We start from the raw sequence: 14,769 nt of genomic DNA, 5'->3' as shown, positions 1-14,769 counted from the left end.
TGGCTAAACTGCACAATTAGGGGTGGCACTAAGCTAAATTGGCATGCAAACCGCTCGAGCTCAGCTCTAAAAAATTCGATTCATTTCAGTTTTTACTTGAGCTCAATTCGAGTTCAAACTTAAAATAAGGCTCGTTAAGTATACCAAGCTAAACTCAAGATTTTAAAAGCTCAGCTTGTTAGCTCATGAATCTACTCGTTAGTATAGATTTTTTTTTAATGAAAATACCCTTTATTCTAATTGCTCTTATCAATTTATTCTTTAATTGGTTGATGGTTGCTTTTATTTACTTCAAAACTCAAAGAGGATCGATTGTTGAGCCCTTTTGGGTCCCTCGACATTTAATGTTGTTGTTTACCAATGGAATAAACACTATTGATGGAGGTGTTTGCTATTTCTTTTAGATCTATTAAATTGGTTATTATACATTAATATTTTTCATTATAAAGTATTCGAACTCCTATGTGATAGTTTGAAGTTCACTGGTATCAAGTTCATCGCAATATTTTTTTATTTTTTATTTTTAATTTTTTAATTTTTTAGTTTCAAATGAAGGTTGGAACTCCAACCCAACTTAGCTCGAGGTCAAACTCGATTAATATATTTGGGTTCGAGCTTGATTATAATTTTAGGTTAGAGATCGAGCTCGAACTCGAATTCGAAGTATTCAGATTAAGCCAAACTCAAACATGAAAAAATTCGAGTTTTATTATGTCATTCATGTAATTTTTATTATTAAAATAAGACTAATATATGGTTTATTATTTTTTCCTTTCACAAATCCACTCATATGTGTGTGAACACAAGGATTTTCTGTTCAGTTTCCCGCGCGGGCCAATGGTTACATGTGTCATTTTTTAAATTGTTTGGGGTCACTTTTGTAATAATAAGAAAAAAGTGCCAAAGCCCCGATGAAGAAACTTGGGCAAGAAGGAAGCTTGTCCGCCAAATGTACGGAACCGAGACCGAACCTGAGATTCGGTCTCCGGTTTGGAGTCTCACCGAGCCTGGGGGATGAAAAGAGAGAAGTGGGGATTCTTCTCCGGACCCATGGCTTTTTCCGCACTGCACCAAACTCAACGCCTCCGTTTCCCGCTTAAATACACTGAAGCTCAGTCTGGACTCGGGACCTGAATGAATGCTCCTCTTCTCTTCCGTCTCCTCGTCTGCTGTCTGCGCTCTCGCGGATGGCAAGGTACACGAAAACGAAAACTCTTTTGTTTATTAGTCTCATTTTTTTGTTTGGTCGTCTTCTATCGAGAAATCTGTGTCTATTGGTTGCAATAGTGGTGAAGAATCTGAATATTGATTCATGCTTACTGAGGTTGTCTTGTTTTCTGTGAATAGATGACTGTGCGGTCGGTACGGATACCTGATAAAACCGAATTGGGAAATCAAAATTTTTACACTTAGACATTTGACATAGTCGTTTCTGTTTTTTTTTTTTAATTTGTTCTCATTTTTGGTATAGTTGAGAATACTCGAGGAACTAATTTAAGCGGGAGGATTTACTTTTGGTTATGGGTAAATGAACGCCAATAGTCCGGTTTGAGGTTAGACTACGCAAATAGTGGAATCGAGACACTTGAGAATGAATGCACTTCATCAACTGCTTTGATTGGGTAGAAGCGCAGTTCCTATTCAAAATTGGCTTGACATTGTAAAAAGGGAATATAGCAGTGTAGAGGGTAAAGAATATGCATTTGAGTTGGTGTTGAAGTACGAACATGCATCATGAGAAAAATAAGGTGGACGATGCCATTATTTTTCTTCGAGGAGCTGGAATATGTTAACTTGATACAGACTAGGAATGAACTTCATCTGACTCCAGTGAAAATATATTAAATAATTTTATTTAATTAAATAGGTACAAAAAGTATATGAAAATTTGTGGAATACCTTCAACTACCAGAGGACTTGCTTAAAAACCTTCATTTGAGTTTGTACCACGTGAGAGCTTAAGCACAATTTATTTCAATATGTTGACCTTGTCAGTTGGCCTTGGCAGGGGGTTTTCCGGTTTGGGTGTTTATATGATATTCTACTCTAAAAATTATAATGGTGATAAGAAATTTTTTATTTCTCCGCTCTCATTAACTGCACATTCTTATGCAACGTCTTTTCCTCCGGAGTCGTTACCCCAAATTGTATAATCTTTTTGTTTAACATTTTCAGTTAGAACTAGCTTAAAAAAAGGTAGTTTTGGACATGTGCATTGTAGGGCATGGCTTGTCAACAGTAGGGGGCTTGCTGGGAAAGTCAAGAATGCTACTCAAGCTTCAAAGCATCTAATTAAAGAATGGAGTATAGATGCAATTCGCGAATGCCCAAACTGCCATCATCTAATTGATAATAGTGATGTAAGTTAAGCCATTTACTTTTATTGTTTACTCTTGCATCAAACTTTCATGAGAAAAACCAGTCTTTTCTGCAAGTGTTCTCTATATTTGTTTATTTTCTCTTGTTAAGATTGCTCTTAGCCTCATGCTGTATAATTATTTTCATGAGTTTTGTGTCTTTAGTTTTTCTTTTGTGGTTTATATTGAAGATGCAGTAATTTTCTGATAAATCTTTGTTCAGGAGGTTCACAAAGGAAGCATATCTTTTAAGGCTTTTGTTTTTAACCATTTTTTTTTTTTGAGAGTGAGAATCTAAATTGATTCGTTTCTGACAATAAGCTCTAAATCTGCTGTTAGTAAGGTCTTTTGAGTTTGAAAAGTCATCGACTCTTGTTGTACAAAACTTAATATATCATGGAACTTTATTTATTTATTTTCATTTCTGGTTAATTGATGAACCTAGAAATATAGTAAGTAGGACAACCAACTGTTTGAATGCTGGAGTAGAGTCAACTCGTATAAAAGTAAAGACCTTATAATCCAACTGTTCAAAGTTACTTGATCTTAAACTGAAACAACGTATGATCTGCAACATTGATGAGAAATGGAAGAGAATCTGTCTTTGGTGCAGAGAGGGTCAAGCTATACACTATCAAACTTCTTTCTGTTCCCAAGGCTCAATAATACAAAAGGAAGATTAAAGTAGAAATTAAATGCTGGAATCCTTTTCTGTTGTTTTTGTGCCCCTGCCGTCCTCTCTTGTCAGTTCAAATTCATATTGATGAAAAGCTGATCACAATTTCAAAACAAAAAAGTGGAGACTAGTGTGGGGTGTTATGCCTAGAAAATGCAAGCTAAAAGGATGAAGATAATATTCAATAAGGCAAGTGTTGGAGTAGGCAAGCTTTCTAGGCTGCTGGGATGTTGGGTACACAAGATTGGATTTGGTAAATGTAGCAGAGATAAAATTTTATTGTGAATGTGCTACAAAACTAGGAAAAACGAAATTAGAAATTTACATACTAGAGACCAGTAGGGGTAGAACCAATGGATGAAAATAGGAGAATTTTGACCTCACTGTGCACCGCTTCAAGATATTTCTTGGACCAACTTGAAATAGAAGTGGGCTGAAGCTGAAATCGTTGGTCGGAAGTGGTTGTGGAAGAACTATTGGAGGCCGAAACCTAGCAATTGTTATAGTTGTATGGCAGACTCATGGAGCTGACACCACCTCATAGTTGTGATAACGTTGTGATGCTGTTATAAGTTTTCCATCACTCGAGCTTTCCAGGAAAAATATCTAGTTAATTTCTACATTGATATTAATGACATATATATGTATATATATGTATATTTGTTATTGTTACAATACCATTTTACCCACTTGTTGTTTAGTCAAAACTCATCTAAAAACTTAATAAATTTAAAATTCGGTAGGTACGTTTGATTTTTCATTGTAGTTGGAATCAAATGATATCACTCCCAAAGGTTTTTTTTTTTTTTTTTCTGAGACCGAATACTGAGAACTTAAAATTTAGGTGGATAGATGGTTTCATAGAAAGATTACACCCTTGTTGGAAGCTTAACTCATTCTTATTTTGTGGTGCTTTTTTGTTTGTAGGTTTCAACTGAATGGACTGGGCTGCCTGCTGGTGTTAAATTTGATCCATTTGATATTGAGCTATTGGGACATTTAGAAGGCAAAATTGGTCTCCGAAAGCCTCATATGTTTATTGATGAATTTATTCCAACAATTGAAAATGATGAGGGAATTTGTTACACACATCCTAAAGACCTTCCAGGTGAGGGAAGCCACCATCTTCACTTTAATCTTTTAGAACTCATGTAGATCTCTAAGGTAAAAGGACTAGTGCAAGTCAAAATTTTCATTGTAGCAGGCAGTAGCAAACTATCTCAGCTAATGGATTCTAGCTGAACATGACTCCATACGGCCTCCTAAGATTGATATAGTTTGAGCCATGACCCATCTCTCTGTTACGTAGCAGTAGTCTAATCCGTATAAATACCTGGTTTAAGTAAATCAATTCAATTTTTTCTACTGCACCACTCCTTTTAACTTAAAACTCAAACTTGCTTTTCCTGCAGGTATCACGGAAGATGGTAATAGTGCACATTTCTTCCATCGAACTTCCAATGCATATGCCACTGGACATCGTAAGCGCCGAAAGATCTGTGGTCAACATAGTTCACTGGGAGAACAAGTGAGGTGGCATAAGACAGGTGTAACCAAGCCAGTAATGCAGAATGGAATTCAGAAAGGATTTAAGAAGATAATGGTTCTTTACCAAAGTTTGAAGAATGGTTCCAAGGCAGATAAAACCAATTGGAAGTTGCACCAATATCATCTTGGGACTGAAGAAAATGAGAAAGAAGGTGAATTCGTCATTTCAAAAATATTTTGCAAACAGAAGCAGAAGCAGTCAACTGAAGAAGTTGATGATAATAACGTTGGAAATGAAGAGAATGAGAGCACAGGAGAGATTTTGGTCTCTACAAATTCCCAGCAGCAGCAGAAGCAGGTGGTTCAGAGAAGAGAGAATAATGATTTAGCTCATGAAGAGTCTGCTTGGGAAACAGTCAGATATAGTCCGAAAACTCCCAAGACAAATACACCCCATCCACCTAGACAAGGAAGTTATCGTCTGAATGATGAATTTGATGGAGAGGGACACCGAGTTTTTCCTACTCAGGTATGTAGATTTTTGTCCTTTATATTTCATTACTGTTACAACACCTCTGGTCTGCAAGCAATGAAGGAGCAGAACCTTGCACACACCCTTCTCTAGCACACAAATTTGACGAGTAATGATGAAGTTCAGCAAAACACTTGTGAGCAGGTGTTACTTCAGTCGTTGAGGAAAATTTCAACTTGTTTTAACAGTAAAGGAAAAAAATGTCTGTTTGACTGTTGATTCACAGTCATGTTGTCCAAAATACTGTGCCATTTCAGAAAATGATACTAGGCAACTTGCAAAATCTGACTTCTACTGAGACTCAAGTCTCATCATACAATTGAGTAGCACTTCTTTTCATGTAATTGTCTTGTAAATATTAATTGAGAGTTTTGTCCATCTTCAAAATGAAGTCTCTTTGTCCCTCCTGGTAGAAGTTGCTGAAAATGGATTGAGTAGCCCTTTCTTTTTTCTCTGTTTTTTGTCAATAGGACATGTCGGGGAGCCATAATCAAGATAATTCTGTCCTATGAACAACTGATAGTTGGTGTCTTTAGGCCAATTTTAGCTAAGGCCCAATCCACAGGTAGGCAATAAAGAGAACCAATTGATCAGTCAAAATGTCAATGGCTAACAGATTTGATAGGTCAAAATGTGAATGGCTGTAATTGAAAATCATTCTTAGCGGCCTTAGACTACTGAAGAATGACATAGTTGCGCCAGAAGCCGTTTTAGTTTCTGCTAGGTTATCCAGGATTATATCACGGACGCATTAAGAATCAATATTTGCCATTTATATTGATCGAGTGTGGCTTCAGTTATTTTCTGAAAAAAAAATTGTCATCAAATGCATTTAGTTGTGGTTATTCTTTAAAATGTAATTTGTTGTGATAGAAACTGGTTATTCTTATATAGGCAGATACTGACTACCCTGATTGTCCTGATTACTGGCCTTTTTCTGTTATATGAACTTAGATTTTAAATAATCATTTCAGTTTCTGTTTTATGCTCTAATTCTATACTGGTTAAATCCTGTCATTTGTATTTTATGTGTAGAAGAACGCAGAGAACAATTTAGAAACAGTTGAAACTCAACCAGCTACTGTAAGTCTCAAAGATGACTGTGTGGAGGCCCCATGGTGGGCAGGCAAATCTCCAGCAGTGAAGGACTTGCTTCTATGTAATGAAATACTTGATGCCTATCCTCCTGAAGAACCGGGATTTAGTGACATTCCTTACTTCCCGGAGTTAGATGGCTACAGCAGTGAATGTGCAAGAGATCTCAACCCAGTGTCTGGGATTTCTGACCTTGATAACATACAGCTTGATTCACAACCAGATTTTGATCTTTCTGTATGTTTTCTTGTTATTTTTTTCATCTGTTATTATTTCATAAGCCATATACCGACGACTTCTGTCAATCTCTTCTAATCATTTCTTTCTTATTGTTATTATTTCTTGTTGTAAATGCAGGACTTGCAATTTTGTTCTCAGGAAAGTATTTCGGGTTGGTTGGACAAGATTTAGTATGGAAAATACTCGTCCCAAAATGATAACATGGAGGGCCCAATTTTGACAAAGAAGGCGGTGCCCCTTATATTGACAGACATGAATAGGAATTGAGGACTACAAATATAAAACTTCACAGTTCTGCAACTAGAGTGTCTTAAACCCTTAAAATGTTATCGGCATTTTTAAGCTTGTAACTTTTGTTGGGACAATATTTTACTGAATGGAAAGACTGTCTGCCTGTAATCTTATGTTTGATGACAGAGAAATAAAAACAAAAATGCTGTCTTCTTGAACAATTAGGACAGCAGGAAAGAGAACAGAATTTACAGGATGAAAACCAGAACTTTTTGTGCAATAAGGAGGAAAATTCAGCGAGTGAAAAGGTACTGAAGATTCACCATATTTGCACTACCACGTTGTGCAAGAACTTTCTGAAAGTTTAACTGATATTGCAAAAAGATAAGCTTAATAAGCAAAAAAGATGAAATAACGTGTTTCAGACGGTCATTTACAGAGCCAGATTGAACTGACCAGTTTATGCCAATAACCACAGAGTAACGGAGCAAAAACATCATAGTTCTTCATAATTATATAGTCATATTAGTCTTACACAGAGGAAATCGGTTGAAGTGGAATCCACTTTTCAATGGCAGAGCCAATTTTGAAATATTGATGAATGAGGGGCACACACCTTCCTTACAAAATACTAAACATTTGAAAAAAAAAGAAAATTTTGAACATTGATAAAACTATGCTCAGACATACATAACAAAAGATAACAGTTACATGGTGAATGGCAATTATTACATCATTTGCTATCTGCGCTCTTTTTCTTTATCTCATGTGCGATGTTGAAGATACCCAGAGTGGGTTTATTGCAGATATAACACTTCTTGTTCCTTGAGTGGTGCTGCATCCATCCAAACAACAACCTAGTCAGATTTCAGATGATTACACAGCAAATTTAAGAAATAAGAAAATATTAATGAATAGAGGTTACAATAAATCCATATTCCAGTACAAGAATGAAGTCCACTGGAGCAAAATGAGGAAAGAGGAAAACAATTTCATGAGGGAAGAAGCCAAATGGAGATTTGCTTTTCTATTCCTATGTTAAGTTTGGTTTGCTCATGACTGTTCCATGGACCGCATAGTTCCAAATGCAAGGAAAAAAAAAAAAAGAAAAAAACTATTAACTTCCCGCAATGTTTCAGGAAGACATAATTCATTAGCAATAGAAAGACATATCGTCAAACAACCAGATGACATAGCATTATGTATAAAAAACAGTTTAGCATATTTAAGCATAAAAATGAAAAAAATATTAAAAAAAAGGCAAGCTAATGAAATGGAAAGGAAAGAGAAAGAAAACCATACCTCCAAAGCACACTTATCACAGAAGTAGTGCTTGCATTGGGTAACAACTGGATTCTTCACCTCCTTAAAGTGAGTTCTGCATATGAAACACCTGAAAGGTAATGAATCATCATCTTCTTCTTCACTTCCATCCCTTCCTTCTCCATCTGAGTCATCCCTTCCCAAAGCCAATTTCCTCTTCCTGGCCTTCTCGGCTTCTTCCCACTCTTTCTCCAACTGCCACCCACTCTTGTAATCACCTCTATCATGCATAAACTTGCATGCATCCCCAAACCCACAGTAGCCAGTTTCCTTATAATCCTTACATATATCTGGCTGGTAATCAAATCTTGCCGACACTCTAATATGAGCTGATGCTCTGAGTGGACCATGGGCTCCACCAGCCTTTTCACCAGAAACTGTATGTTCTCGTCGAAATCCAGCTTTATAGTCTGTGTAACCATGAATTCCTTTATAAACTTTCTCATCGGTCTTAAGATTGCCTTTGAGAGATTCCTTTGCCTGCTTCAAAGTTCTCTCTCGGATTGCCCGAGCATCCCTATCAAATTCAGTTTCAGTTTCAAGGGTAGCTGTTGCTCGGCTATCATGGTGGACTTGAATTTCTTTTGAGGATTCAAAATGGAAGACAGTATCATGTTCAGATGTGGATTCCTCAGTTTGTGATTTTTTCGATGACCCAACAGAAGAGAAATGAAGCTTGTTGTCAGATTTGGGGGCTTTCTTCTGCTTATGGATGGGCAAAGATTCTGAGGAGTGGGCATTTTCGTCACCATCATCATCATCTCCTACTGATCGCTTTCGGATGTTCTTGTTCTTGGTAGGTTTTCGGAAAAAACTGCACACTGAACAGAGAAAAGCAGATGAGAAACAATCCTTGACTCCTAAATGTGGAAGATGGTTTGGGTTTTTGGAGGGGCTTACCAGGTTCAGCCTGTGGGGGTTCTCCAGAATCAGACATTGATCCAACCTATGGCACACTCTGGAAAAGAAAAACTGTAGGTTAGCAATTAGCAATGGCATCTGATTTCTTGAGAAGGCCAAGGGGGTTAATTTAAGATGAAATATAGTAAATTAAAAAAATTGTGCTGAAAATATTCATCATCATCAAGTATATGGCATTAGTAAAAAGGTCTAATTCCATACAAACTCATACAGAAGCATGCATAATCAAAAGAATTAAGAAAACTGATACAAATGCAATTAATGCATTTGATGATGATGTAATTCTGAATATGGTCTTGTAATTCAAATCTAACAAACATTAAGGTAACACCACTGTCATTATTTGAGAATCGACCTTTTGGTTAATCATGTCGGGATGGATTCGAAACCTATTTAATAATGTTGAACTACTGTACAAGTATAAATAATGCTGCAAGAGAAAGTAATCATGTATGGGATCAAAGATGAATCTAAACAAAGCACAATAAGTTAGACTGAACTGTTGGTTAACTTTTCAGAACGCTAAAACAATTGTATCCGTATTATTTGCCTTCACATCATGTATAATAAAATGAGTGGAAAAGAGGGATCCAATGTTTTACAAAAAGGTTAAGTGTTGAGTTTTTGGGTTGAACCCGGTTCCGTCCAAAATGACTAGCCACTTAGGAGGCGTATTGCTCAACCTTACAATTCCATTAGCTTTTCTTGCCATTTTTTCAGTGTGGGACTTTTTCTCATTCAACATAGAGATTTCTATAAAAATAAAGTGAGAGTAATTGCTTCTAAGCATTCTATCTTCAATGCAATTTCTTTATAATAAAACAGTAACCTCAAGTCAAATCTACAAAAATAGCAAAATAAGAAGCTAAAAAAACAGTTGACTAGAGCTAGGTTTCAAAACCTGACACTAACCCTTCACCACCTTGATCAATAGATTACACACCAAAACATTTTGTTTCTCTGCCTGAACCAAACAGTAGAAGGAATGGGAAACACATACAGTTCATGTCTCAATCTTTTGGATTCAACAACACTCCTTACCAATCCGCCACACGCTCTATCAAATTTTCATTCCTCACTTTATTCATATATTTGCAAAATCATTCAAAAGAAAAGGATTCCAGGCATATGATACTGGCAAAAGATGCAAGTAGTGGTTAAAAAGATCAAGGGCATTACATGATCTGCAGTCCCTAACACATTTCACCAACGAATTTCTTCCTAGACATTTTTGCATTATGGCAAGACATGGACTGCAGCTCACATATAGGGACATAAACAGATGTCTGTCCTGCCTCTGACTATGAGGGAATAGTTCAATCTCCAAGTGGATAACAAGAAGAAAAAATTAAGAGTTGAAGCAAAAAGGAACCAAAGTCAAGAATTCAGCCAGAAACAAAGAAATACAGGTAGAGAGATTACGACAATGACATATCCATCTTCATTAACATTATGACTATGATGCAATATCTGATTGACATTTTAGAGTATAACATAAAACATTACTAACCTCAATGTTCATAGGAAAAAGAGTATAAATCATAACTTTGTCATACCATTAGCTATGTCAATGTTTATAGATATTTTAATTGTAGCTTACCGATGACAACTTTACATAAAATACCTCAAGTTAGTACCCCAAGTATAATACATTTAAGGTTTAGGGTTTAATCCATCACATCACACAGAAATTAAAAAAAAAAAAATTCAATTAAATAACAATATACTCTAAACACAGAAATAAAAAAAATAAAATTCCAGTTAAATAACAGCAATAACAGATATTAAATTTCAACTAAACACAGAAATTAATAGTACAACCATACCATTCAATCATACAGAAAACAGAAATTTATAAATAGAATTTCAAACAATTAACAGCAAACCCATTCACAAACTGGGGCTAGAGTAGAATACCTCGGTTTGGGGTTTCTGAAATTCGGCGAATAGGGCTGAGAGGATAAGAGATGAGAGTAATAGAGGCTGAAATAGTAGGAGCCGAGAGAGCAAGCGAGAGAAAGAAGGGCCGAGAGAAGGAGAGGGAGATCGGAAGCCGGAGAGAAACTGGAGAGAAAGAGAGAGGGCGGCTGAGAGAAAGAGCGGAACTGGAGAGAGTCCGAGAGAGAGCGACGAGCGCTGGAAACGACGATCTACGGTGAGAATAGAGAGAGAGCGACGAGCGCTGGAAACGACGATCTACGGTGAGAATACCGAGAGCGCAGGGAGAGAAGAGACGAGCGCAGAGAGCAAGAGAACCAGAGAGAGCGAGGGCAGACCTCAGTAATGGCAAGTCGACTCAGCTCAAGACGACTTGGGTTTCAGATTGACCCAAGGTCGAGGCACCAGAGAACTAGTATTAAACCCATTTACCCTCCATCCAAGAGTGCAAGCTGTGACAAGCCAGACCCATGTTCGTAAGCTTTCGCCTAGTCAAGTCATGGCCAGATTGATTACCCTTGAGACCACCTAGCGGGTTTGTCTCCCACTTCCACTTCAATTTGAAGCGAAAGAGGATAGGGAATTTTACTAAATTACCTATTTTTTAATAAATATTAAAAAAACAATTTTGACTAGACGACATGTCAACCATGACCGCTTAGGCATCACCTAACACATCATCAAATCACCACGTCATTATAGATTTAAGTATTTTTTTGTAATTTAAAAACATTTTAAAAAACATTAATTTCTGGTTTTAAAAGTCTTACACATTTCATCACCTTTAATTTAAAAATCTTACACATTTCATCACCTTTAATCTTACACATTTCATCACCTTTATTTTTCTAATGTAATTAATACCTTACATTATAGATTTAATACATTATTTAATTTAATACAATATTTTATAAAATTTAATTTTGATTTTAAATATCTTATTTGTTGGTACATATTTTATTACCTCCTTTTTATATAATAACAAAAATATAAAATTTGTATATTAATTAATTAAAAATCATATTCTAATCTATTTAACACATTTTATTATAGTTTTAAAATATTTTAAAAAAATTATTTTTAGTTTGTACATATTCAAATTTATGAAATCTTTCATGCAAATATTGGTGCAAGCACTTCTCCTATACTGTAAAGAGTGATCAATCAAGTTCCCCCATATCAAATATTTAGATACTTGTTCTCTGGTGCCTCCACCTCGGTTCAATCTGAAACCCAAGTCGCCTTGAGCTGAGTCGACTGCCATTACAGAGGCTGTGGAGTTAGAGAGAGGAGCATCCTTTTATAGCTGACCTTTTGCTTTTAGCTTGAAAACTGCTTCAGCGATTTTCCTCCTACGAGGAAGCAACGACGAACAAAACTTATGGGATTCTCTGCCATAATCTTGCAGAAACTAATAAGGTGCATGACACAACTAACAGAACCATTGTTATTTATTGTGCGTTGGCATGTTGAAGAGCAACTTTGAGGAATAGAGCCTAAACCGGAAAAGTGGATGGAAAGAAGACTAACCTCAGGTTTGCCACATAAAATCGACTGCAGAAATGGTGAGAAAACTTAAAAGAACACTGCCACTGAGAGAAAAACTAATTACAAACCAAAATACAACAAGCTCAATTGTTTTTAGGGCAGACCTCATTAAGGGAAACGAATCTCATCTATATTGAAGGAAAAATAAACCATAAAACTACTGCAACTGCTGTAAAAAAAAAAGAGTTTCCATCTTCCTTCTGGTTTGTATTAAATAAGCACCAGTAAGATCAGAACTGTATAAAAATAACAGACATTTATGGAACCAGCTGAAAATGCTAAAAATCTTATGTTAGCCAGCAATCAGTTAATGAAGGGAAAAGAAGAAAGTAAATGAAACAAACATCTAAGAATATGTGAAGAATAATGGAAAATTAAGTTATGTAAAAGCAAGAGAAACATCCTTAAAAAGAAAACAGATTAGAATATACAGAGACAGACAGTATCATTAAGTTCTCCATAGTTCAGACTCCAAGCAAACAGACAATAAAAATCGAACCACAGAAAAGTTAGAAATCATTATATATTACAAACCTGTGTATTATCAATGATCTGGTGACATCAACTTTTATAATCAGCAGATGTTAATCAAATAAAATAAACACTGTCAGTCAAGTTTGGTTGGTCTGAATGTTCCAGGAGTAAGCCCTAGATCTGCTTAACTTTTTATTTTTTAGCTTTAGTGAGTAAAATATCAAGAAAGGGTTGAGAATTCAGATATAAGTTTGGTGGAAACCCGTATGCCTTATCCTCTTGAGAGAAGCTCACGCTCAGTGACTAGTCAGAGGAGAGCCGTCTTCCCTAAAAAGGCCCAAAACTAGAAACCCAAGAAAGATCAGAGTGAAACACAAAAGCCTGTTGAATGCTGCACTTTGTTATGCAAGTCTCGTCTCTAACCATAGGCTCTAGTGATAGTGTTGTTTACTGATCCACTCTTCCGTGCGTTTTTTCTTTCTGGGTTTTAAAATTTGCAGGCTTTTTTGTGTAGAGAGGTGGAGGTTTTGTAGAGACAAAATGATCAGGAGAGGCCTGGGTGGACTGAGAGTTTACAGTGGGGGAAGGAAACAAATACAACACAAGGATAGGGAGAAATCTGGGGGCTCTCACCTTGCTTACTTGCTTAAAGCAGGGACTCGGACTCGGATTCGATCTGGATACGTAAAAATCCGGCTGAGTCGGATGGAGCCGTCCGAACAGAAGAGTCTTGAGCGGTTTGCTCAGCTTTGAAATCTGATTCGACTTGTCTGAATCATGAGTTAATTCAGTATGTCGAAAAACCCTGTCTAAAAATAGCTTGGGCCGTTGAAACGTGAAAACACATCAAAGCTACAGAGAGACGTCGATTGGAGGCTTTACGCTTGCAGCTCGACTGCTGCTTCCTTCGTGCTGGTGGTCTTTTCTGGTTTTTTTTGCCTTTTTTATGGTTTGGTGCTCCGAGGAGGACTCTCTTCTTAACAATAGTGAGATATAAAGGCTTACTTTAGGCTCCAGCCTCCCCCTATTGACAAGAAATCGTTGACAGAGGCATATAAACAAACACATAGGGGGCTGTTTGCAGGTGGTCGTGCTTTTTGTCCCCCATGTGTGTTCTTCCAGACCATTAATGACGATTATACAGCCATGAGTCATGCCATGGGATTAACACTCATCGCCATGGATCCTGGCGTCCTGCTTCACAGTTTAGACTTCAGAGGATTCGGAGCAATGATGCCAGAAATCAAATGGATCGACATGTAGACAGAGCACACATCATGCAGCCATGGACAGTTACGAGGCTAGTTTAAGACCTGAGAGCTACGGTTGACTAGTAGAAGAACAGTAGTACCGACTTAATTAATTCCGGTCTTGATGCTGCTCAAAAAGTAGGAGAAAGCTACCGTTCTTCTGCTTTTTCTTTTGTAAAACGAAAATCCATTCCCGTTAATAGAAACTTGAGGACGAAGATGAGAAAATAGCCCTTGATCCGAGAAAAGAGTTTTTTACCTGTTGGATGAGGTTGAATGAATCACAAGGTCGCCGTAGTGCCCAGAATCCTGACACGATGGATACCAATCAGGATGATTTAAAATAGTCGGTGCCTGCAACTCGAGGAAGACGGAGAAACCATTCAAGGAGCCTTCGTCTCCCGTTGTCTTCATTAGGATTGAAAGTAAATTACCCAGTGAATTGGTTCTTATGAAAAGAACGAGAGAAAGTGAAATTCTTTCTTTTCCCTAATAAATTTACTTTATCTTTCTCATGATAATTAATTTGAAGTAACTTTGTTGGAATATTTATTTGTATCAATCGGGTTAGTCTTTGTATAAGATCCGTAGGGTTGATTTCCTAAAAGATTCGAGTCTTTTAGCCTAATGATTTCAACATGGTATCAAAACAGGTTGGTCCTGAGTTCGAGTAATTTCTCTTCCTCAATTGGTTAG

The 14,769-nt window shown here is 36.7% G+C and overlaps 2 protein-coding genes across 3 annotated transcripts; one reads left to right on the top strand and one right to left on the bottom strand.

Annotated features, from left to right (window-relative positions):
- Positions 1-1,138: 1,138 nt before the first annotated feature.
- LOC137944173 (SUPPRESSOR OF GAMMA RESPONSE 1-like) lies at positions 1,139-6,776 on the top strand. The gene is made up of 6 exons (XM_068789778.1): positions 1,139-1,195; positions 2,222-2,360; positions 3,961-4,141; positions 4,446-5,050; positions 6,089-6,385; positions 6,506-6,776. The coding sequence occupies exons 1-6, from the start codon at positions 1,188-1,190 to the stop codon at positions 6,557-6,559; spliced, it is 1,284 nt and encodes a 427-aa protein (XP_068645879.1). The 5' UTR covers positions 1,139-1,187; the 3' UTR covers positions 6,560-6,776.
- Positions 6,777-7,053: 277 nt separating this feature from the next.
- On the bottom strand, positions 7,054-14,413 carry LOC137944245 (zinc finger CCCH domain-containing protein 1). 2 transcript variants are annotated; one of them, XM_068789986.1, is made up of 4 exons: positions 14,333-14,413; positions 8,843-8,900; positions 7,922-8,763; positions 7,054-7,454 (listed from the first exon to the last, which is right to left on the bottom strand). In XM_068789986.1, the coding sequence occupies exons 2-4, from the start codon at positions 8,877-8,879 to the stop codon at positions 7,353-7,355; spliced, it is 981 nt and encodes a 326-aa protein (XP_068646087.1). In that variant the 5' UTR covers positions 8,880-8,900; positions 14,333-14,413; the 3' UTR covers positions 7,054-7,352. The 2 variants fall into 2 exon arrangements, with proteins under 2 accessions (XP_068646087.1, XP_068646006.1); XM_068789905.1 differs by lacking the exon at positions 14,333-14,413 and adding an exon at positions 10,781-11,178.
- Between the last annotated feature and the right edge of the window lie 356 nt (positions 14,414-14,769).

The sequence above is a fragment of the Aristolochia californica genome, unplaced genomic scaffold (assembly GCF_029961685.1).
Source record: "Aristolochia californica isolate CCGP_79_NKW_82.1479 unplaced genomic scaffold, dmAriCali1.0.hap1 SCAF_1, whole genome shotgun sequence".
Lineage (NCBI taxonomy): Eukaryota > Viridiplantae > Streptophyta > Magnoliopsida > Piperales > Aristolochiaceae > Aristolochia > Aristolochia californica.
Note: the sequence above shows the minus strand (reverse complement) of the source record. Positions and strands in the feature narration are given on the sequence as shown.